The sequence below is a fragment of the Bolinopsis microptera genome, chromosome 5 (assembly GCF_026151205.1).
Source record: "Bolinopsis microptera isolate Bmic1 chromosome 5, MBARI_Bmic_1.0, whole genome shotgun sequence".
NCBI classification, from domain to species: Eukaryota; Metazoa; Ctenophora; class Tentaculata; order Lobata; family Bolinopsidae; genus Bolinopsis; species Bolinopsis microptera.
Genome location: NC_087076.1, coordinates 14,751,325 through 14,775,148, shown reverse-complemented (window position 1 = coordinate 14,775,148; position 23,824 = coordinate 14,751,325). Strand labels below are relative to the sequence as shown.

The 23,824-nt window shown below is 38.9% G+C and overlaps 1 protein-coding gene across 1 annotated transcript; it reads left to right on the top strand.

Moving 5' to 3' along the window:
- Positions 1 to 52: 52 nt before the first annotated feature.
- LOC134815652 (FK506-binding protein 5-like) lies at positions 53 to 15,784 on the top strand. The gene is made up of 10 exons (XM_063824206.1): positions 53 to 141; positions 295 to 384; positions 5,725 to 5,858; positions 9,696 to 9,793; positions 10,553 to 11,114; positions 12,640 to 12,772; positions 13,181 to 13,264; positions 13,860 to 13,982; positions 14,393 to 14,555; positions 14,721 to 15,784. Exons 1-10 carry the CDS (start codon positions 88 to 90, stop codon positions 14,825 to 14,827), a joined length of 1,548 nt encoding a protein of 515 aa, XP_063680276.1. The 5' UTR covers positions 53 to 87; the 3' UTR covers positions 14,828 to 15,784.
- Positions 15,785 to 23,824: the final 8,040 nt, after the last annotated feature.

Sequence of the window (23,824 nt, the reverse complement as noted above, 5' to 3'; positions counted from 1 at the left end):
TCGCATTGGATAAAAGCATATGGTTTGGATGCTCACTTACTAAGCCAAATCTCTCGATCGCATTTATCCTTTGTTTCGATTATAGTTATGTTGCTTACGGCTAGTCAACCGAGTCTCTCACCCGAGACATTTGGAGATGATGTGAGTTTACTTAAATTTCATTTAATCTATCAGTAAAAGAACACTTTAAAGCCAAACTGTCCCTCTAGATCTCCTTTGATTGCGTTAAAATCTTCCAAAAATTCTTCGTGATTATTGTTTCGTCAAAAGTTTTTTTAACTGTGACTTTTTCAGATGAAGATGTTTGTAAAGACAGGTTCCACGACGAGTTCAGGATACTGCTCAAGTCCACAAGCCTCTGATGAAAGCTTTGATGGAGATAAGGTACGCAATCATCACTTTTTAACCATCTCTTTTAACTAAGATCTTTATTCTGATGTAAATATTATATAATCTGGACACCTGATATTATTGTTCATGATGGGTAATGTATGTATAATATATAATAAATTAGGGTCACTACTTACTACAAAGTATCTTGTGGAGGTATGATGAAAACTTCGAGAACCTATAGGCCATGAACTGGACTGTAGCCAACAATTTTGCGATCACTTTTGCGTTATTTTTGGATTATGACGAAGTATAAATGTCGAGAGTCTTTCCTCGGAAACTGTCAGCCTCAACATTCATTTTCATCTGTTGTAAATGTTGATGCCTTTCTAAGTCCTCACCAAGCCGTCTGTTTATATTTTGTGAGTCGCGTGTGTAACGAAACGTAAAGTCCTCATTATATTTGGCATGTTAAAACAAGCATTATAAAACACTACTCCTAGGATGTAGAATTTATTTAGTTTTCGGAACGTGTTGGTTATTAATGATGTGCGAGTTTGGATAGGTCGTGTGCGTGTGTAATAATAATGGGACAAGAAATCAACCTGGCCCACAAATCAAATTATAACCACCACAGATAAGGTATATTTTCCAAGTTAGATTGAGTTATTTAATGAAGTGTCAATTATCATTCCTGCCATAGAGTTTATAGACTGTAAGGAAGTTTTGGTTGACCGTCTCATTAAAATGCCAGCAATATAATAATTCTCAAATTCACAAATTGTAACATCAAGTACAGGAAGTTTTGATATTTTGGCATCCCCCGCTATCATCATCATCATCTATCTATCGTCATTATATTTCAGTGTAAGTTTGCATCATAGGTCCAAAACATGCATACGTAAACGTAATTTCCTTGTAATAAGTTGTACTTTTGCACAGTATCAATACGAAGATGTAGATCAATATGAATAATGAATATGTAGATATTCTTTTTATCCTGCTTAGAATTATCATTCCCAAAAAAATTACAAACGTTGGCTAAATATGGGAAATATATCCACTCTTAACCCCCAATGAAAAAATTAGATTTCTATTACTGACTACCAACCCTCTAAACGTGGATTCTCGTGTCCCACATTTGACGATATTCGTCAGCTTGCTGGAGCCCTCAATCTGGATGTGCTCACTGTGTATAATATGATATCTTTAATAATAAGGTCCTACGACGAACGTTTTAACAGTCGGCTTATTAGTCGGGCTCTTCACATCAAACCTTCATATTTTACTTAGTACGAGACAATCTGTAGATTGCATGTTACATGAATCAGCAAGAGAGAGGTGTTCAGTAGTCACGGGGCTCCTAGCTTAGCTTTAAATTCAGCCCTCCCACTATTGGACCTTGAAAGTCTCTAAGCTAATCTAACTTGGCTGCGATACATTATTATGTCGGAGATATTTTACAGTTATATCATACTTATTGACAGATACACTCACTTATATCTCGTACAGCACTATTACTAAAAGACCAAGTCAGATGATTGCACTTTTTAGGTCTCGCATCCGATAGGTCACACCTAACCAAGTCATGATTGAGTTTCGAACCTGAAAAACTCATTAGTGAACCAGAACGATCGGAGGTAATGACATTAACATTAACAAACTAAATTAACTAGTAATCCTACAACTCATCACTGCTTACATCAATCTTATTATTGATAGTTTAATTACATATCGTACAATAATCTGCAACATTTTATCAAATTTCCACTGATCACCCCTCTCGCTCCAAAAGTTTATTACAATTAAAGTCACATATCAAAGCATTAACTTTTACCTAGACCTTAAAATAGAACACTTTTCTAAGAACCTAAGTGATCGCAGCTATTCGTATTTCAAAATCGGTGCAATACAATCAGATGTACCCAATAAATTTACCGAGACTCAACCATACAGTTAATACACTTAAAGAGCCTGCTCAAGATGGGAGCTCATGAAAACTTATTGCCATATATGGTATAAACGGTGTGACATATTGCTTGACAAAGTTTCTTATTAACCTGAGGCCTCTGTGTTTATGTGCGAGTCTCGTATTAATATCCGTCGTCCTTCTTAGACAATAAATGTGGCTTGAAATTGAAGAAAAGAAGAGAGGATGGATCCATACGATACACAATGAAAGTGTATTCTGTTCCTCTAGTAAGGCCCACTTACCTCATTGTCGTTTAAATGCTAAGATTTGTGTCGCGTGAAAAAAGTGAGGCTTGAGCTCAATTGAGGCTCTATTCTAAATAGCGTGGGAAAGCACGTCAGTTTTCTTTGCATGAGATAAGACTAAGTTAACTGTTGATTGAAACAGAGATAAACATCCTGAGAAATTCTTAATTGGAAATAGTAACACCAAATTAAAGAGTGAGACTTGAGAAAACTCTGTCTTGGCAGTTAAAGAGTCCGTGCATCGCTCTTACATTTCAGGTTGATAATGCCATATCATATCTTTATCGTTAATTACCAAAGCTGGCCCTTGCCTGGTTAACAAGTGAAGGACAAATTATATCCACCATTTACTTCATTACAAAGAAATCAGCACATGTCCAGCCGGTGAGATTATCAGGCTCATTACTGCACACCCTCCCCTTGCACTCACTCGGTCACATGACCTGACTCTCCTCCCTCTAAGTGGTCAACGAGGCACGTTTTGATCGTTGACTGGCGGAGCTCGCTGGTGATTGGGGAACAGTAGTAGCGGGTTAGTTTGCAGTATTAGTCATCGATTATGTGTGTTTTAGTGGGGCGAGACAATGTTAAACAGTGGCAAGACTAAATTACCGTACCCTTAACAGAGATCTTTAGTGCTCGCCTAACCGACCTTGTTTTCCATCACACACACATATACACTGATCTTAGAATCATAATTATCAAAGAGAGGGCTGGACTTGACACATGCAACCACTGATAGGAGCCCTGAGACTTATCATGCGTCCTAAATGTCTGACAGAAAACATGTTACCAAGTTGATGAAAGGCAGTCAACACCCCGAGGCAAATGTGAAATGATAACTACTTCAAGACAGCTGATAAGTGCTGTATAAAACCACCACGTGTGTATATTGTACTATATATATATATATATATATATATATATGTTGTAGTTGGTTGTGTAATGTGTACATGCTCAGCAGGGCAGGTGACGCTCGGTTAAATGTACTCTCTCAAATCATCTGCTATATGTGTTAAATAACATAATCTTGTTCATGAAGTTCAATATTTACGGCCCTTATCTTCCACAACCCACTCTTGTATGGCTGTTTGAGTCTGTATATTCCTGTGCCGCGTAATCTCTATATAACCGACGTGTGTGTGCTACCATGATAATCTGCATATGATCAAGATCAACTAAATTAGATTCTTCTAGATCTTTTAATGTTACCTTACAATAGGTACGATGCATCGAATTCTTTAGAACTGTATTGTAGATGGTGACACTTTAAAAGGAGCCCCCAGACTGCCAAATGATGAGAGTCAGGGATAGTTAGTGGCTCTCAATCGAGTGTAGTTTCACTAAATTAAATTAACCCCGCGAGGAGAACAGCCTGAGGGCTGCCCTCTGTATGTCCGGCAGCGAAGCAATAAACCCACAACCAGGCTCTAAATTCTAACTATATTACGAGCCCCATATCTGCTAGACAAGGCGGCAAGATAGAGCTCGGGCTTCCGATCCGTGAACGCCCTGAGAAATCGAGCCGAAGAATTTTATAGCATACTCAACAGACTGTAGAGCAGACCATTGGTCGCCTTCGGGTTATTCAAGTTTAAAATATTTTACACTTTTTGTCCGTGTCTGATACATTCCCTGGCAAAGGTTACGACGTGCAGGTATTCATAAATATCTTTTGTCTTGGTCAAGGCAAGTACGTATACACTGGTTCTGACAGCAAATTGTAGAATCATTGTTCAGCCGTGCCATCCTCTCATTATGCAAACCGGAGAGCACTGTGTATATTCGCCAAATATAAGCAATCATAATTTTATTATCCATTCAGTTGCACAATCTACACCGGCCGGGTCACGTGCTCCAGTGATGGATTTGTAATTAGGAGCTGGTCCGTGGCTCACAACAACACACTCGCGAGTGTATGTTTTCTAAACCAATCTTACTCTCTGTTTACTGTTTACGGAAACTCTCTCCAAACAAACAAACAAACAAGACAATGGTCGCCGGTCGGAAGCTGATGCTTCTTCATGTTTGCTGATTGTCACCGTTTCAGACTTCACCAGAAGTTCCAGCCCCTCCTTGCTATATAGTGTAAGAAGTAGAGCAGCGAACAGGGGAGTGTTCTTTCAATCGAATTAAGACTTAGCCTTCTGCTTTGCACAAAAAGATGACGCAATAGAAACGGAAATATTTTGCCAGGCCCTTAGGTGCAGTTTTGACTAACTAATACACGAAGGGAGCTGATTACACGCTATTTTGGTATTACTCCGATATATGTTGGATGTGGTTTACGGGAATTTACTGAATTTATTATGACATGGAACACGGTCAAGAGGTTGGTTTCAAATTTCAAAATACCCCTGCTTAACACCTACACTGGATATTTACGAATATCAGGTGCTTCGAAAGTTCTTCCTTCACTAAAATAAAGGATCATTAGACACCTTCGTGACGAAAATCATGTGGTAAATCATGTGAAAAGTAAGGAGATCATACCTTGAAAAAGTTAAACCGATTAATTATATTAGAAGTTCACCGTTATTGCTAAACATTGGGTTTCACACTTTTGAGTAGAACTAAATATTTTGCGTTGGATCTGTAAAATAGAACGTACTAGATCAGGGGGTCCCATACACATAATATAATGCTGCTGTAAAATGTTGAGAGAGTAATTTTTTGGAAGGAGAGGGTTCGCCGTTCGGGCTATGCAGCAGCTCGATATTTCCATAAAGTCTAACGAAATTGAAAACTTATATTTTGGATCATGTGCATTGTGCAGCTGATCAGTGAGCCCCCTTTCTTCAATCCTTTTGTTGAAACCAGATCTGAGTAAGAACACAGGAAGGTTCCTGCTAGTGGGAAATCAATCAATTGTCTCAAATTTCGATAACCTTTGTCTGGGATGAAAGAAAAATACAGGGCGGCTAAAATTAACGCATTTTCGACATGTGAGTTCTGATGTCTACTAGTGAGTATATACACTCAATACTCCACCACTCCCTTCACGTGTCGACATGACCTTAATTGTTGGGCCTCCAACCCTGTCCTCAGACACCGAGAAAGGTGTCTACTGAAACCATCTGTTCACAATTATTGGCTTAATGTACACTTACATTTGCTATTTGAAACTATTCAAATTATCGTCAACATCAAACAGAAGATAACTCAGTTTATTTTCAGTTGGATTATTTTGGGAACAGCAGCAGCTACAAGATGTGGGGAGAAAACAGTACGAACAGCGAACACATTGCTCACAACATTCTCTCACAGCTGTTTGAGGAGGAGAGGATTAAGTCCCCTTTACCTAACACCATGTAAGTAACACCAAGTAGTACTTGGAACTTGGGGTGCTATTATGGTACTGATGTAAACATTTAGCTTATTAATTGTATCTCCAGACGAGATTGTACTCACGGGGGCCAGGCAGTCTAGGTAATGAGTAGTTTCCAAGAATGTGCGAGAGTTAAACTCTAAGCCGGGTTGCTGAAGATTAAATTTTGATATCTCCTAGCCACTCCTTTCTCATATCTCAACCGCGAACTTTAAATTCGCTGGTTCGGGAACTTAACACCAGATAGTTTTACTGTCTTTAAGCAGAATTAGAGCCTACTCTATAAAGTACTTCTACAGGCTGAGCGGTTGAGAGGAATCTGCCGCAAAATGAACAACACACTTTATAGTTTATGACTTTCCTTATTCGGTATAATCAGGCGATAGAAGTGGTACATGCAATCTTAACCCCCTATCCAGTAGTGCATGCAATATCGACCCCATCATGTCATTCCACCCCTCTTCAGACTGCTTTAAAAACATCAAATATTATCTGCATATTACCAAACTGCATTCTGGTATTACAATAACAATACCTACGAGTGGAATCCACTCAGTGGATACAGACTCTTGCTCCCTTTATAATGTCTATCCAATGACTACATGTCTTCGACAACCTTCTGGAGAAATATCGCAATATTCCGCCCACGAAATGCAATATAACCTTGTCAACCTTCTGTCCACGAAGTGTTTGGGAAATTAACATTTCGGACATTGAATTTGAGTAAGATTACGATAATGAACATGACAACGTACCGCTAAATTAGATTGAGCTTTGAAAAGTCGTTATATATATTATGATAGCCATGAACATCTGGACTACCAAACTTAAATCGTTTGATTTTTCTTAGGATCACTTGGTGCAGCAGTGGACAGATCTTTGGGTCGAATTACCGATATGCTTTTAATAAGTATGACATCTTTCCTCGCAGAATTCTGCCGGTTTTTATTAATTTCAACGTCATGAAATTGCATTGCATGTCTTCAATATTCATCAATAAATGAAGGTGAACCTCTATTTGCTGGCTAATGGCTTTTACATTCTCCTGGGCCCACCCTACAGTACCTTACAACCCCTCCTTACACAAGTGAAGCATATTCGGGACGTTAAAAATAGAATGGGTACGTTAGACTGGGACAAACTCATCGGCCGGACAAGTAGGATAATTCCCGGTGTGTGTCCCTGTGAATTAACGTCTGATGTTTGAATTAAGTAGTATGGGACCTCAGGACCTGTGTACGTGATTACTTCACTGGTCCCCTACCGGCAAATGTCAGACTTGTTATTTGTGTACTCTCTGTATTTGTGCTCTAATTAAATTGATGGTCAGTACCGTGTTGTTGTTGAGGCCCGTCTTGCTTCACTAGCTACAATTACATTCCGAAAAAGGTCCAACCTATCAATATACAACTATACAAAAACTACATCTTGACACTTGGTACGGTAGTACGACGTTTTAAAAGGAGAATGCCTGCAATTCTATGTTTAAATATATCGTATCTGACTACATAGTACTAGTCACAGGTACAGTACAGGAATTATAACAATGATGTAATAATGAGAGGGTGGTGTTCATTTGAAGTCTATCCCACAGACCGGAGACCACCAATTAATTGATAGATAGTAATGTGTTGTCACTCTCACCGCGGTACGAAATGTGCAGGTGCTGCCTGGAAATACCCCGCTCAATTAAACTTTCCCAACTCTCACCCTCCGCAGCCCCCTTTCAAAGGTGTGTGGGAACACGGCTCCTTTAATGGCTTCTCTCTCATTACCTAGATGTGGGAAACCTCCTTCCCATTAAAGACACCGTTTTGTGTTCGTAACCACTTAATCTCCCTCCGTCTGAGTAAGCTTCCAATTGACTGAAGTGGTAGGCTGGTGGGTATAGGTCAGATGGCTGACTTATTATAAAATGTCAAAGAGCATATTATGAATGGAGTCTAACATGCGACCTGCATGGCAGGAGGATGACCAAAGATTAGGTCGGTCGTGTTTTAGTTGTCAGTCGCGAATGTGGACATGTTACTTTCTTTGAGCGGCGGTTGCACAATATAACATAAGATTGGTTTTAACCCGTCCATGACATGTGAGTTGGCTATAATCTAACAATTGTCTCCGTTATCACATGTTACACTGGGCACACAACAGCTGTGATGAATAAAGCTCTCTTGCAAATCATTTAAATTTGACAATTGTAACATTTTTCAATGCAGCATCAACCGTTTTCGCACATCGTAGAGTTGACTTTCGACTGGGTGTACCGTCGCCAGGTACTAGAATAGTGTTATTTACTCGATTGAGAACCTAGAATGACTATTAATACCTGCTGACGTTCTACCTCTGACATTGTTCAATCTGAAACACATTTTCACACAACCCTTTCCAATCGAATCTTTCTCTAACCCTACAAGTTCGGGGCAATAAGTTAACTTAGGGAAGTTATATTTTAAGCGTTAAAAGTCGTTGGCCATTAGCCAAGCTAAAACGTGTAAGATTTTCTATCTTAGCTACGATCTAGAAGTCTGTTGTCGAGGGGCTACCTGTATAATAGATTTAGAGTGAGAAGAGGAAGCCCTGCTGGGACCCTGGTGCTCTGACGGCCGGTATTGCAATAATCTGACCCACAACAAAGGGCCGGCTTCTCGTCGGCCGGGTCACGTGGTCACCAACACTGCACCACAACTACACTCCATTCGAGGGCCGACACAAAACAAATTGAATCCTGCCATTTCCTCGTAGTACTACTCTCCCAGATATATTAGATTTGAAATAAAGTGGAGACGTCTGAGAAGCGCGGCCGGGTGGTGCCCGAGAGTAAGAGCGAATATTGTGTATGATGTGTACCTTGGCCTTGTACATTCCTTTCGTTGGCGGGGGATAACTGCTTAATTAATACACTCTCCCCATTGCTAGTACTACCCCTGTCAAACTTCAGCCTCCCCGTGAAATGTGACAAGACAAATGGTCTCGGTAGTAGTATAAGTACCAGCAAACCTAGTCGGCTGGGTCTTGTACAGGTTAATCTGTGCAGGAAATTAGATGATAAATTATATAATATTAGGGGCCAGGAATCTCTAGTAAGTCTTCGTGGGGCGTCCTGCTGCATCGGCTTTAATTAATATACAACCGGTCTAATTTTCAATGTACCCTATAGTCTCGCCATCATTATACCTTAAAAGAGCGCCAAGCTATCTGGCTACAGTTGAAGTAACTTGAGGGTTGAATCTTTCTAATTCTTTAACCTTGCAACCCCCCACCAAAGTCTTAATCTCTGCCAGGCAAACACTGGTCTCAAGAGGACCATCTACTTAAATTCCGTGTGAAAGTTAGAGTTCACACATTTATTAGAGGTGTAGAATGATTGATAATTTGGATATAAGTGTACGGTCGCTTCTTCTGTCTCTTAGATCATTTCCACAAAGGTGGTCGGTTGTTATTGGCTGTGTGTCAAAGAGTCTCGGTGTCCGGTGGTGAAAATCAGGAATTTGCCTAATTATTTTCCGGTTACTGTCGATTTATTGAGGGCGCTCACTCATCTGGTTTACTACATGTAACACCTCCTCCGTCTCCTCCATGAAAAATTTTTTTTTTTTTATACCGCTCCCAACGGTCAAACCCTCCATGAAAAATGTGACGTTTTAAAATTTACACTTCTTTCCAGATTGAGAGATGTAATATGCCAGTAATATACAAGATTAACAAGTCATTTAGTCATCAACTTCTGCATAATATGTTAATAACAAACAACATTATTACTAATTAAGTTATAATAATAAACTTCTTGATAATTACCAAAAATAACAGATGGCTATTTCAGGTCTAGTGATTCAGGAATAGTGTGGTCCAACGAGTACCAGTGCTCTTACTCAGAGACCCTCTCCTCGCCTCTTTCTGCCTTTTCTGATGAGACAACAGGTACGTTCTAGCTGTGTAACATCGTTTCTTTTTTCAACCAACACTTCTCCACACGGACCATTTTAAATGTTCTACTCACTCCCAAATTTCGAATATCTTTTTTAAAACTTGAGACTGTAGCTGGAATTTAGTGGCGTTATTATGTTACCAACTGTAATTCTAATTCAAACTTGTCTAAATTCTATTCCGGGCTATTGTCAATAAACTTCACCCTGACCTCATGGAAGTAAATCAGAGATTACAATCATTTGAACTTGGTTATGATAAAGGGTCCTCTAATCATCTCAAGTAAATAGTGGTTTTAAGTTATCACTAACTCCTGAAATTTTATCTCGACGCTCACACTCAAATCCCGCCATTACTCTAACCCTAAAATCTAATTTCAACTCCAAAGTGTAAAAATATCCAAGTGTAAAAATAACCCCTACTCGAACTCAGTACTCAACCCTAGAAAAGTCTGATGTCTAAGAGATACCTCGACTCCAGCAGACATATCCATTCTAGACACGCTCAACTGTAGTTAAAAGATATTAATATTCACGAAGCTGGTGAACGGGAATCTCTTCATGCACATTAGCATTATATTGTCAAGTAGGAGCCTCGGGCGTTTTGTAAGCTTCAGACCAGGCCTCTTACCCCACCCCTTATTATTACTCCTATGTAGTTTAAAATCGGCTGTAGAATTATAATTTGTCTGGAACTGTGTTTGTTCCGGCGGGTTACGTAACATTTCAACCTAATAATCAACTTTATTTTCAGATTCTGCGTTCATGCAGTGGGGAGGAAAGCAGTTAGCTCCTGGTTCCCAGCTGCCCGCTTCTCAGCTGCCGGCCCAGCCAACTAATGGAGGTTGGCCTACTAGCCTCCATCAGAAAAACACTGTTAACCCGGTCCCTACTCACAATAACAACACCGCTCCCAACCCCCCTCAGTCTCACTTCTCTCCCTCCAACTTCAACCAACAGTTCAACAACAACAACAACCACACTGGTCCCATGGGTAACATGGGAGCCATGACCAACAATAGTCCGATGGGAAACCACGGTTCTATTACCAACCACTCCACCAACATGGGTGGCATGAACAACATGGGTGGCATGAACAACATGGGAGGAATGGGAAACATGGGAGGTATGGGAAATCACGGTGGTAATGGCTTCAACGGGTTCGGGAACAGCCCTAATTTCGGAGGGAACCGTGTCTCTAGTGGAATGAATGGAATGATGCAGCAGAACAGAGGACTCCCAGCGGAGGTCCTTCAGCAGAGTCTGCTGAGGAGAAAGTTCGCAGAACAGAGCTTTATGAATGTCAACGATAACAGGTAACCTATTACCTCTGTCTTACATCTCTCATTGAAATCTAAGTCTAGACCTTTAAAATTTGAAACGTTCAATGTCATTAGATAATGCCTATATATGTAAAAGGTTGAGAAATCTTCTCAAACGAACATTCTGTTACATTTTGGGATTAATCGAATTTTAGATATCGATTAACACAAAGCCATGCTCACGGGAAGACACGGTATATTTTGCGGTGGTATAAATTACATGTTAACTGTTAAGTCGCCTTGAAGTGAAGCCCGGTCCGAAGATCTTCAAGTTTTTTTTTCTTAATTGGGTTTACGAGGGTGGCACAGTTTTTACCCTTTTAGTTCAGTATTTGGTCATTAGTGTCACGTTTAAATGTGTCGAGCACATGATTTTACGAGTGATCATTGGAACGTGACTGAAATGCACGGATAGAGCTGATAGGAGTGACCACCCACCTTGACTGATAAATCACGTGATATTGTTCCTGGCCTCCTATTGGCTGACATGGTCGCGATACTGAGCTCTGATTGGTTGATTTATGTAACGCAAGGTGTTATTTCAATCTGTCAATCAGGTCAATACTACACTATAATGTAACAGTCATGTTATGTCTCGGATCACGTGTATAAGATAATGAATCCTGATTCGGACACACCATTATATATTTTATATATACCTGTACTCGACAAATTTAATCAAATCCTCGTGCACCGCAATCATTAGGTAGCCATTGCATTTAAATTACATTACCAGACCTTACTTCCAAAACCTCCCAAGGTTTTCCTATTACCAGATCATAGCTGTAATTTGAACTTTCAACCGATCACCAAGAGATCATCAATATATTTACGGGTCAAAGTAAATTAGGTTGCTTGAAAAACAATCGCGGTGATACGCTACTCAGACTAAAAGGTGTGGTCCAGAACTTTACACATTATCTCGGTGATAGTAGTTAAACCCTGTATCAAAGTGCGTCTTCTCCCGCGTTACTTTATCCTCAAAGGGCGAGAGAGAGACTACCTTGATATCATACGGATTTATGTGTAAAGGAGTTGTGCGCTCTTTTGGTCAAATGATGTGTCATGCAGGAACGGTCCACATGCTCATTCTAACACCTCGCCCTACAAGCCGTAGCTTTGCTTGTGCACCGTAGTTAGGTGTTAGAAGCGGCGTGATCATTGGAGCAATTCCTTGCAGTCATTTAACTGCACCCGTGGGACATCTAGGTGCTGCAATTTTTAATGGACCTTTTAATTATACTTGAAGTGCCGTACTATATACGTACGATATACTTATTTTGTTCTGACACGTGACAGCGACTTGCATGTACGAAAATTTGCGTCACGTGTCAAAACAAACATTTGTTGTTTGTCACCTCTCAACTCTTACAATAAACCTCCTGAAAGAAGAGACATGACACATTCACAGCTCCTCACTTGTCGCAAAATCAATCGCCCGAGCCAAGATTTTAGCTCCCTCCAGTTATGAAAAGTACCTTAATTAATTAATGATACTGACACTGTTCTCAAATTTCAGGTGTTTTCCCTCTTCCCCCAACAAGTTGTACCCGAGTGCGGCACCCAATGTCATCTCCCTTAACCATCACAAGAAACTGCCTCTCTCTTTCAACAATCAGATGGAGTGTCCCTTACCCACTCAACAACCACAGGTTACATTTTAACCAGATATACTTATCACTGACAAGTCTGTTGGCTACCAATGTAATCTCAGTTTTTCCATCATGATTTGTATTTTCCATAACGATTAAAAACTCTAGCATCTCCATAAATCATGTCTGCTTTTACATAAATACTGGCTGTCCTGGCCTCCTAGACTTGAATCATAATAGGCAGTGATAGCATGAGCCTTCCCAAAGGGGCAGTTATATCAGTACCACGCAATTTCATGAGGGCGGATCTAATTATGAGATTCTGGCTAAATAGATTAAGTACTGCTTCACTGCCAAAATTATCTCATCTTGTTTTGTTTAAAGAAGCATTATACTAATTATTAGATAAAGACTAGCTGAAGAAGGTAACTGTCAGGGATATGGGTTTAATCTTGTGTTTTCTTTCAGATCTCTCCCGACAGTAAAATATTGCTCACCACAATTGAAACCTGCTGGAGTCAACTCCTCCAACTCAGCAGAGAACAGAAAAAGGTAAGAACTGCTAGTTTATATGTTGCCCGAACATGCCATGATAAGACTGCTATTACTCCGAAGCTATCCCGTTAGTTACGATTACGTTATTTTATAGACTTCATGAAGTCTTAGAATAGCTCTGACATGAGATATCATGTTGTGTGTTCTACAGCAATCGCGTTACAAGCTCCGTGATTTTGCTATTGTTCTCTTTGTTGGAAAAATTGCGCTTTTTTGTTCATCGCATTGTATTGTGAGTACAGTACTGCTTACATTATTTGCGCGCGGCACCCTGCGCGCACACGTGCTACTGCATCTGTTCTATTTTCTCTTTATCCGTTAGTGGAGTAAGTGTTAATTAACTATACTATAGTTTCCAATCAATAGCAGGTGTTGCCTCATATACTAATCATGTTCTATTAGTTGTGCTTCAATCAGCTTATCCATCCAAGCATGTAACAAATGTATTGGTCTCAGCTCTGCTATCATTTGTGATGCAGTCATACTCATTTGAGGAGTTGGTTTAAAATTTATATTTAACACTCCATTAGTCTTATCATTGTGATGTCAACACTCCTGCCTCCTGACATTTGCTAACCGATATAATTTTCAGTACGAATTCGAGGTTTCCGCACTGTTCAAAGATTTTGTGAAGCCTGTACCAGTCCAGCCCAAACACAAGTCCCCATTTAAGCTGGATCTGCTGATTCAGAATACAGAGTCTACGCACGCCATGGTAAGTGCCAGTTGTGTGAGAACAGACACTAGTTCATTTTTCTGTCTAGTTCCCTGGCGGCGTAGGGTATCTTTCGCCTGTTACGTAATACTTTTTATCTTAATTTCTGCACATATATATTATATACCCATCCGGTTCTATTGTGATTTACGTCGAGAAGGCTAAGATGCCCTTAACTTCCGGTCCGGTCACCTATCGTACTAAAATAGAAAACCCCTGTCCCGATGAACAATCTCTAATCAAAATTTGCTGACGTCATGAATAATGAATATATGCCATGAAATATCTCAAAGTTACTTTCCGCTTTTTCTACTGCTACACTGATTCTGCTCTGAGATATCCCTTGATAGTGACGTCGTTTACTTTCCTTTTGCCGTATTTTCACTGCAAACTGACAATATCTCCCCCAGATTGTTGCTTTTGTTGACAACGTTGAGAAAGTCTCACAGAGTGGAATAATAATGAGGACCACGATTAAAAAGTTCGTTGCGATGTTGGATGAGATATGCAGGGAGATGCTAGATTTAAGAAGACAGATTCACCCAGTCCACGGACTATGCAATGAAGAGACAAGTAAGTCACGTCCTAAAGTTATTCTGACGTTTTTAGTTGTATGTGTTGACAAATAACTTACAAAAACGCAGCACCATTTCCCGTATTCAATCTTATATTTTTGGATATTTCCCATGTTTTAAACAACAGAATATGTGACTGGAGCTAATTTTCTTCTCATCACAGTTCGAAAGCTGATTCAGACATTGGAACTCTACTCAAAGCACACCAAGACCGTACGCTCCAACCTATTCATGATGGTTACTGTGCTACAACAGGAAAAGACCAACTAGAACTACACCCTACCTCATCCCTTGTACCTCACTACTTCGACTCTCCTTTCACACATTAACCTAATATAACTGTACACAAGTTGTTAATGCTTGCCTGTTATTCACAATCTGCACACAATTGATTGTTTCATGAAACTTACATACACGGAAGTTGACGTGACTTCTGTAGATCTCTGTGTTTTTGGCTGATTATGTTGTTAACAGGTGAAACGATATATTTAGAAAAAAACTTTCGTAGAATTTTGTCGCGTTTACTGCTCTCATTGTTTGAATATATGGATATAAAGTTTATGAATAAGTATATCAAGTAATGTTCCAGTTTAAGTTATTGTTGAATTTATGGTTAACATATGTATACTTTCCTTCCTACGCACCTCCTTTCCGCTTTTAATTTTTAAAAAGGTCCAATACTGACATTTTCGACGCATTGAAAACCGGAAAGGAGTTGAGGTATTTTCAAAACAATGTTATCGAATTAAGTATTATTTTTAAGAATTTGTTTTGACGGTGGATTTAGTACCAGGAGTAAATTTACATTATTTGTGTTGACTGATGTCGCTTAAGTTTCGCATACATTTTGAGCGATACCAATAATAATATTAATTTTAGTGTAACGAATTTAGTATTTATTATTTAGTACTGGTATTTCTCTCTAATGCATGTTTTTAAAGTTGGAACTATGTTTGAAAACGTTTAGAATCAATTGTTTTGTAGTTTTAAAATTTTTATTAAATATATTCTACCTATTTTTGTCGGATGTTTTAAAATATTAGGGTATCTCGATTCTTATTTATCACAGTGCACAACGGTTGAAAGTGCGGGTTTGAACCTAAAGTAACGGCTGAAGTCGCGTATGTTTTCTACATTTTTAGCTTTGTTTTTTACCGGGGCTCTGCGCTGTTTCTAACACTCGGACTAAAAGACTACTATTTTGTCAATAGCTGGTCAGCCTCAAGTATCCAGTATTTCCAGTTTAAGTTATTTTGCTTTGGTTCAAATTGTAACTCTTCACGCCCCTTGTCGTTTTAATTTTAAAAGGCCAACTGACATTTTCTGAACGCATTGAAAACCGAAGGTTGAGATTTTCAAATACATGTTACTCGATTAAGTATTATTTTAGAATTTCTGTATTTGAGGTGATTTAGTACCAGGAGTAATTTACATTATTGTTGATGATGTCGCTAAGTTTGCATACATTTTGAGCGATACCATATAATATTAATTTTAGTGTACGATTTTAGTATTTATTATTTAGCGATTCTCCTAATGCATGTTTTTTAAGTTGATATGTTGAACAACGATTTAGAATCAATTGTTAAGTTTAAAATTTTTATTAAAATTCTACTATTTGTCGATGTTTAAAATATTGGGTATCTCGATTCTTATTATCACAGGCACAAAACGGTTGACAGTGGGGTTGACCAAAGTAACGTGAAGCGACGTATGATTCTAATTCGTCTTTTGTTAAAACCTATCAGTGATTATTCCTTTCATAGTAATACAATAAGTAGATTTTAGCTAGCGATAACTTGCTGCTATTTTTAGAAGATCTCGTGGGGGAGCAACGTCGACAATCCTCTATTTAAAGTTCAGACGGATGAATTAATTCAACACGTACATATTCAAGGCCTCAAATAGCATGTAATACTAATGTATTTAAGCTCTAAAGTTTCAAGATGTGATTAGCACTTTCGGCGAATCTTCCACCTATCTGGCCGGCCCAACTATTAGAAATTAAATTTAGCTGGTAAAACAGAATATACTAGAGTAGAGTCTAGCACAGTCGGGATGGTCTGTAAGCTTCACGTTGCTCCCCCCCCAGGAATATTGGTACTTTTTTAATGTGACACTAATGCTTTTTCGTGGAACTTAATAACTTAATTACTTGTTTTAAAAAGACCTGGCACAGTCGACTATTTGAATTTAACAATTATTTGACATGCAAGTATTGAATGAGTATAACAGATAATAATGCTATGGTGTCAAAGTGAGCAAGACTTTCGGTTAATTAAGTAAAGGCAAACAATTTTTGAAGAGTTATTATATCATGTCTTTTTAGCTACGATTTATTGTTTTTAAGCTCTATTATCACTTTGTAGAAGATTAAGTGTATGCAGTTAATATGGTTTTTAGTTTCAGTATACTAAGTACGTTCAGCAAGCTCATTATTGTGTACATTGAATGTGTTTATACACCACTCCAGGACTAATGAACACATCTCAACGACAAGTATTGATAACAATATAATATATGGTATATGTTTATAATATTTACGTCTTTCGTCTGAATTTTTGATGTTTTGGAGTTAGTTTCGTAATTTAAAATTGTTCGGAAGTTGTTAAAATTCGTCAAAATTACCTCTGAATTCGAAACTTCACATTTGCCAGAGATTTCTGACATTTTTACTCCAACTGCAGATTCCAAACGAATTCTAAGGTGGTACAGCTGACTGTTCAGGTTTTTATACAGTTGAGCTGCGCGGAAAGAATGCCTCCAATTGACTTAGCTTTCGATAGATTTAGATTCCTTGCGGTAGAGGTGAAATGTGGCGGTCTAGAATCAAAGGGAATCTGCAGCTGGGATCTTGTAAAGAGGATTTGTCAAAATATGTCTTGTTTTGCTGTTAAGTTGCTTATAATATGAGAATACACATAACGTTGCTCTTTTTAAAACTTTTAAATGTTACAGTAAGAAGGCATGTGACTGTTTGTAGCATCAGATTTATTCAGAAGTAACATGCCAAACTACACCCTTTCTAGTATTTTGATTCACAATTTTCACCCATCACAATTCATTACACACAACACCAGAAGAGTAACTTAAAACTCGATTAGTAGACTTCATATAATTTGGACACTTCAGGAAATGCATGCCGCAGAATCGTCCAGTTCTGACAAGTTTCAGTTTTCATTATATTTATCTTGTTAACAATAGTGAAGGTAACTGTATGTTTGACCGTTAAGTAACACAATGTATGTTTTTAAGCCAACTACCTTACGTGTGCACATTTTTAATAAAATTTGCTGCAATTTTTAGAGTTTTATTTCTAATACTTCTTCGAATTGATGTTAAGTATCTGCTCAAAAGAGCCGCCCTTCTCAAAAATTATATATCATAGTCAGCTATATTATTAAATCAAAGTTCTAAACAAGGGATAGTTTAAAAAACAACGCCCAAGTCTAATCTTTCCCTAAAACAAAAACTAAAAATTAAAAACTTCATTGCAATTTCCGCCAATATCTCTTTTCATAACTCAAATTACGAAGATAATGCAGGTCAAAGATACTATTTAAATAAAGATTTCTTTTACATAAATCATGCACAATCAGCGAGAATAGATTGCTTTGGGGTCTTCCTCTTCTCCCTGGTAAGTCCAGTGTATTGATGGCAAAAATGAGGGAAGAAAACGCTGGTCCGTCAATAGGACCCCGCAAAACATGTCCTAACATTCTCCACCGACTACGGGCCACTTTTTCTGACAATGGTTCAGCATTGCAGCGTTTATACAAGTTTTTGTTGGAGATGACTCCTGGGTACTTTATATTCAAAATAGTGCGAAGATGTCTGCGGTGAACAACATCTAGTTTTTCAAGGAATATTTTGGGGACGGCCCAACAGGATGAGTTGTACATAAGAACCGATACGACTAAAGCATTATACAGTATTAGACGTTTGTTTAGGGGCAGTTTATCACTCCAGGCCTTCTTGTAATTGTTAAAGGCAGCATATCCCAGGTTTATGCGACGCTGAATATCAGCTTTGCTACACAAGACGGACCCTAGAGTGATACTTTTCCTCCATGCTTCATTCCCCGACACTAATTTTCCATCACTGTCGACTTCACCCGTACTAGCTAAATAAACATGAGTGAAGTCCGTTTTGTCTTCATTGACAAAGAGGTTCCATTTCTCGAGTATAGCTGTTGCCGGGGGCAAAATAGCTCTCAAGTTGTCTTCCTCTTCATCATTGAAGTCAACATCATCAGCATATTCAGTGTCAAGTGGAAGGCCAGCAATAGTAATCGGGGGGATCGGCCTATCTAAACTGATTGTTATAGTCCATCTAAGTTCATTCAAAGCACCAGCCAAGACAAGGGTGAACATACAGCCGGATAGACAGTCACCTTGGAAAGCTCCAAGGAGACTTAAAAACTCGGCTGAAAGAACTCCATTTACCTTCATCCGTAGCTTTGTGTTGGACAACAACAACCGGACAATCCTCAGCTCATCCTCAGTACAGCCACACAGTTTCAGGAGTTCAAGAATCGTAGTGCGTTTGATCGTGTCAAATGCACTAGACATATCAATGCCCATGCGATGATACTCCCATTTCTTTCTTTGGACAACTGACAGTAGAACTCGCTGACACCAAACAATTAATATATATAATAAATATCAGCACAAGAACGAGCGCGTTTATATGCGCACTGCCATGGACCAGTGAAGGCGTTCACTTTTTCTTCTATCCTTTTAAGAGTAGCCATAGACAGAATTTTTCTGGCTGCATTGGACAAGGTGAGTGGACGTAAATTCTTCAGAGGACCAATAGGTTTTTTTGGCTTCAAACATTTTCCTTGAATCGTTTGTGTTAGTAATATCACTATAGGTCTGATCAGCTTGAGCAGACCTCACTTCAACTAATCTTTTCTGGATACTATTAGTGAGGTGGTTGATGGATGACCTCAATGTAGTTCGATCAAGAGATTGATTATTGTTAAGTAGCTGTCGGAGATCGTGACGCTTTTCAACAAGCTCTTTGAGAGTGTCATCACTGCTGTGATGTTTCAAGCGAGCTTTAGGTTTTGGGCCGATGGAAACATTGGCAGCATCATGAATATGAGACATAAGATTTTGAAAATTGAAGGTCGGCATTTGGATCGTTGCTGGTCACAAAATTTGAGAACTTGCCTTCAAGGGCCAAGTGATATTTATGTTGCATATCTTTGTTGCTTACAAGTTCTGATATATTATAAGAAGGAACACGACGTTGTTTAGGTTTGAAACAAAGATGAATGTTGCTGAAATTGATGCGAGCAATGACAAGTCTATGATCTGAAAATGTTTTAGTACCAGCATAAGTTCTTGATTGAGTCAAAAGACACTTAGATCTATTTCGGCATAGTATGTAATCTATTTGAGAGTATACAGGCAGTGTCTTCTTACTGTACCGACCAGCCGACCAATCCTTCCGCCAACCAGTAAATGATGTAACACGTCTGCTAGGTTGTATAAAACTAGTGTTCACAGCAAACAGATTATTTTCTGAGATAAAATCCAGTAATCTAGAACCATTTTCGTTCCTTACTCCCATTCCGTATTTCCCCATATATCTACCAAAACCCTGTTCAATATCAGAAGGGGATAATTTACCCAGTTTTGAATTAAAGTCACCCAGAAATTGCAACTCCACATTAGAGGGTACATTCTTAGCCTCTCTTAGCTGCCCATAAAAGTTATCCAAAACAACTGGATTTTTACGGACTAGCCCCTGATGTGGACAGTAGGCATTGATCACCCTGCAACGTAGGGGTGTACCGCTACGTGAGGGGATGCAAATATCGACATAGCATACCCGGTCACTGATGTACTTCCAGCTTGACATACGTTGCATGCCACTTTTCGCGCGCCGCCGAAGGCGGAATATCTCTGATATTTGGATACGAAACATGTATCAACTTCCAGCAAACCACATAGTTCATCATGCGAGGACTGATTATAAAACCCAAGCCTCCATGGCGACTTTCCAACTGCTCGAACAGAAACAAGTTAAAACCGTTGCGCAAAACAAGGCTGTCTGATTCGGTGACTTTAGTTTCCTGCAGAGCGCAGATGTCGACATTGTACTTTTCACAGTCTAATCCTAGTAACTCACGTTTACTATGTAGGCTATCATCTTGCTGAACACCGAGCCCACGGATGTTAAATGTGGCGAAGCTGATCATTAATACAATGGTTGTTGATACAAATGATTTCTTCTTCGGGTTAAATATGTTGGAGTTGGCGTCACCACCGTCTCCACCGCTGACATTACTCGAACGGACCATTAAAAACATCTAAAAATGGTCAGCTATTGACATTATTTATGACCGAGTTTCAAGATTTTGAAAATCTGATATAAAATGTTAAGGCTCATTTCGAAATTCGGAAATTCTGTCCACAGTCCAGGCAACCTCTTGGGGCAGGAACCGAGAGTGCCCAATGTCATGACAGTTTTACGACAAGATGTGACTAGATTTGACAATATGTGACAAAAGTCGACAAACCGTGGGAAAATGGGCAGGTTCGGTCACTGCCCTAAAAGTGACCTCTTCTAGAATATATCCTGAAAGTTTCAGGGTTATCGATCAAAAACCCTAACGAGAAATTGGACCAACTTCCTTACATGGTCCTATCGGGGTCATATCACGTGACAGAGACTGTTTTTCGCCGATATCTTGCCTTGTCATACGTTGTAGACGGCTGTATTGTGTATCGTGGACACGATACTATAAGTATATAGGGGACTTAGTGAAACGACAATTACAATTGGGGTCACGACGTGATTGGTGATTGGTGATACAACCTTTTATTTAGCCAGAGAAAGTGAAACTTGTTTGGTGTAATAGATACAAATTAAATAGCTAAATTATCAAATTTACAGATTTGTTTGTTTATAGAACCAGTAGTCTATGTAATAAGCGCCATGAGCTGGCACAGAATTTTTTGTCTCTGATTTTGATAAATTTGGTACCAAAAGTTGCCTCTAAGTGTGAATAATGAAAATTCACCGTGTAGCACGATAACGTCGAGCTGTATGTGGGCCTTTTGTGCATCGCAAGAGTGTACAAAGGACGAAAAATGGGTAATTTATTGCTTAAAATGCCTATAACTCCTAACATATTGAATATTTTGAAATAATTCATTGTTCATACAGGATCGTAATGAGCTTAGTCAGATGCAACTTTTAGTACCGAAATTGTAATATTTGAAGCACAAAAATTTCACACGAGGGGGGACCCTTGTGTTTTGTAGCGCGATGCACTACTGGGTCGCGCGCGCATCAAATAATGCTTCTCGCAACCACTTCGGTAGATCGGCGAGATGCACCACTGTGCCTCACCGAGCTGCGAGTGCGAAGGATTGACATCGTGAATCAAGCCAAAAACTAAAAATTTGCGCGAAAAAAGCACGCGTGGCGAACAAGCGCCGTGTAGCATTTTTAGCGAAAATTGCTACACGGTGAATTTATTTTATTCACATTTTTAGACAAATTTATCGAAATCGGAGAAAAAAAGTTCTGTGCTCGCGCTTGGCGCTTATTACACTGACTACAGTCCCCAATCTCGTATCGGAGAATGACTAAACTCAGGTCTGAGTGTGAATACGGGTGGTACCTGCAAGTGTGTTCATATTAAGCATTTAGAGTTCTGTAAAACTGCAGTTACAATTGTGCTAGAGTATTTTTAGTATGGGGTCGTTCACATATTACGTAATCAATATTTTGGCAATTTTTACCCCCCCTCCGTAATCAACCGCAATCAAGATCGAACCCCCCCCCTATATTCAATATTACGTAATCAAGGTTTGACCCCCCCCCCCCGTAATCAAGACCCGAACCCCCTCCTATATTACGTAATCAAGATTAGACAACGGATTAATGAATGAAATAATCGCAAAGCACTTACTAAACGAAAATTGGTTTAAAAAACGAAAATTTTGATTACATAATTAACGAAAATTGTCCAATTGGTATTTCGAAAATCCGTAAAAAATTAAAATGTTGATTACGTAATTTTACCAAAACCCATAATCATGGGTAGAGTGGACCGCTGCCAGTGTCTCTCTTTCCCAAACAAAAGGAAATGATATTAATTTGATTGACCGTTCTCAAATGCAAAATGATACCGAGAATGAAATCGGTCGCTCGCTTTTCCCATTCATTCACGGCTTACGAATTGTAATAATTTTCGATTGATTACATGTCAATCAGATGCTGTAAAAATCTCTTTGGGTTGCGTTCGGGTCGATACCTAGTATTTCGGGGTAAGGGTGGTAGTTATTACTTATTGCATTAGCTGAAGTTTATTGAATCTTTATTGCCGAGTACAGCTGCCTTTGGGTAGTTCTTCTTAATCTATTACAATTGTAAATTAATGGGAAAAGCGAGCGACCGATTTCATTCTCGGTATCATTTTGCATTTGAGAACGGTCAATCAAATTAATATCATTTCCTTTTGTTTGGGAAAGAGAGACACTGGCAGCGGTCCACTCTACCCATGATTATGGGTTTTGGTAAAATATCATCTCTTTTTGATTATAATGTCAGGGTACTTTATAAAGTCGAAATATAAACTGATATCTTCATTATAATAAGGAGGAAGTTTCAACGATTTCGAAATTTTTCCTTTAAAAACATTTCCTTGTGTTTAGGTAAGCATACCGGTCCATCACTGACTGAATATACCACTTAATACTCATTCAAGTTGACATTAAATTCATATATAATGACATTAAACTGTCGTGGCAAAGCAGAATTTGTTGGAAATCACGAATGAGCAAAATTCTCACCTTTCGCACGTGCAAACTTTGAGCGGACGTTGCGTGCGCATCCAATATTGAATCGCCGTAAATTTTTGCATGTAATTGTTTTATATATAGCTTGATAAGCATGCAAAGTTTCAAAGTATTTCAAGAAGAACTGTAATCACAACGGCACTCTAAAGTTGACAGAAAATGACGAAAACAGCAATTTTCAGTGATTTTAGCAATTTTCTATCAATTTGGGCGTGTCCCCACGTGTGCAACTTTTCGATTTTCAACTTTAAAACTAGCCTAATGCACAATTTATACCTATAAGAAGCAGAACTGAGCTCCACAACCCAAGGCATGGCCCAACACCAAAGAATACTAAATCGCAAAATTGACGTTTTTATAAAATAATTCTTCAAAAAAGCACAAACTTCAATGACAAATATCTTTATGAAGGAGCAAGCTAGAAAAACTTTCCGGTAGATTTTCA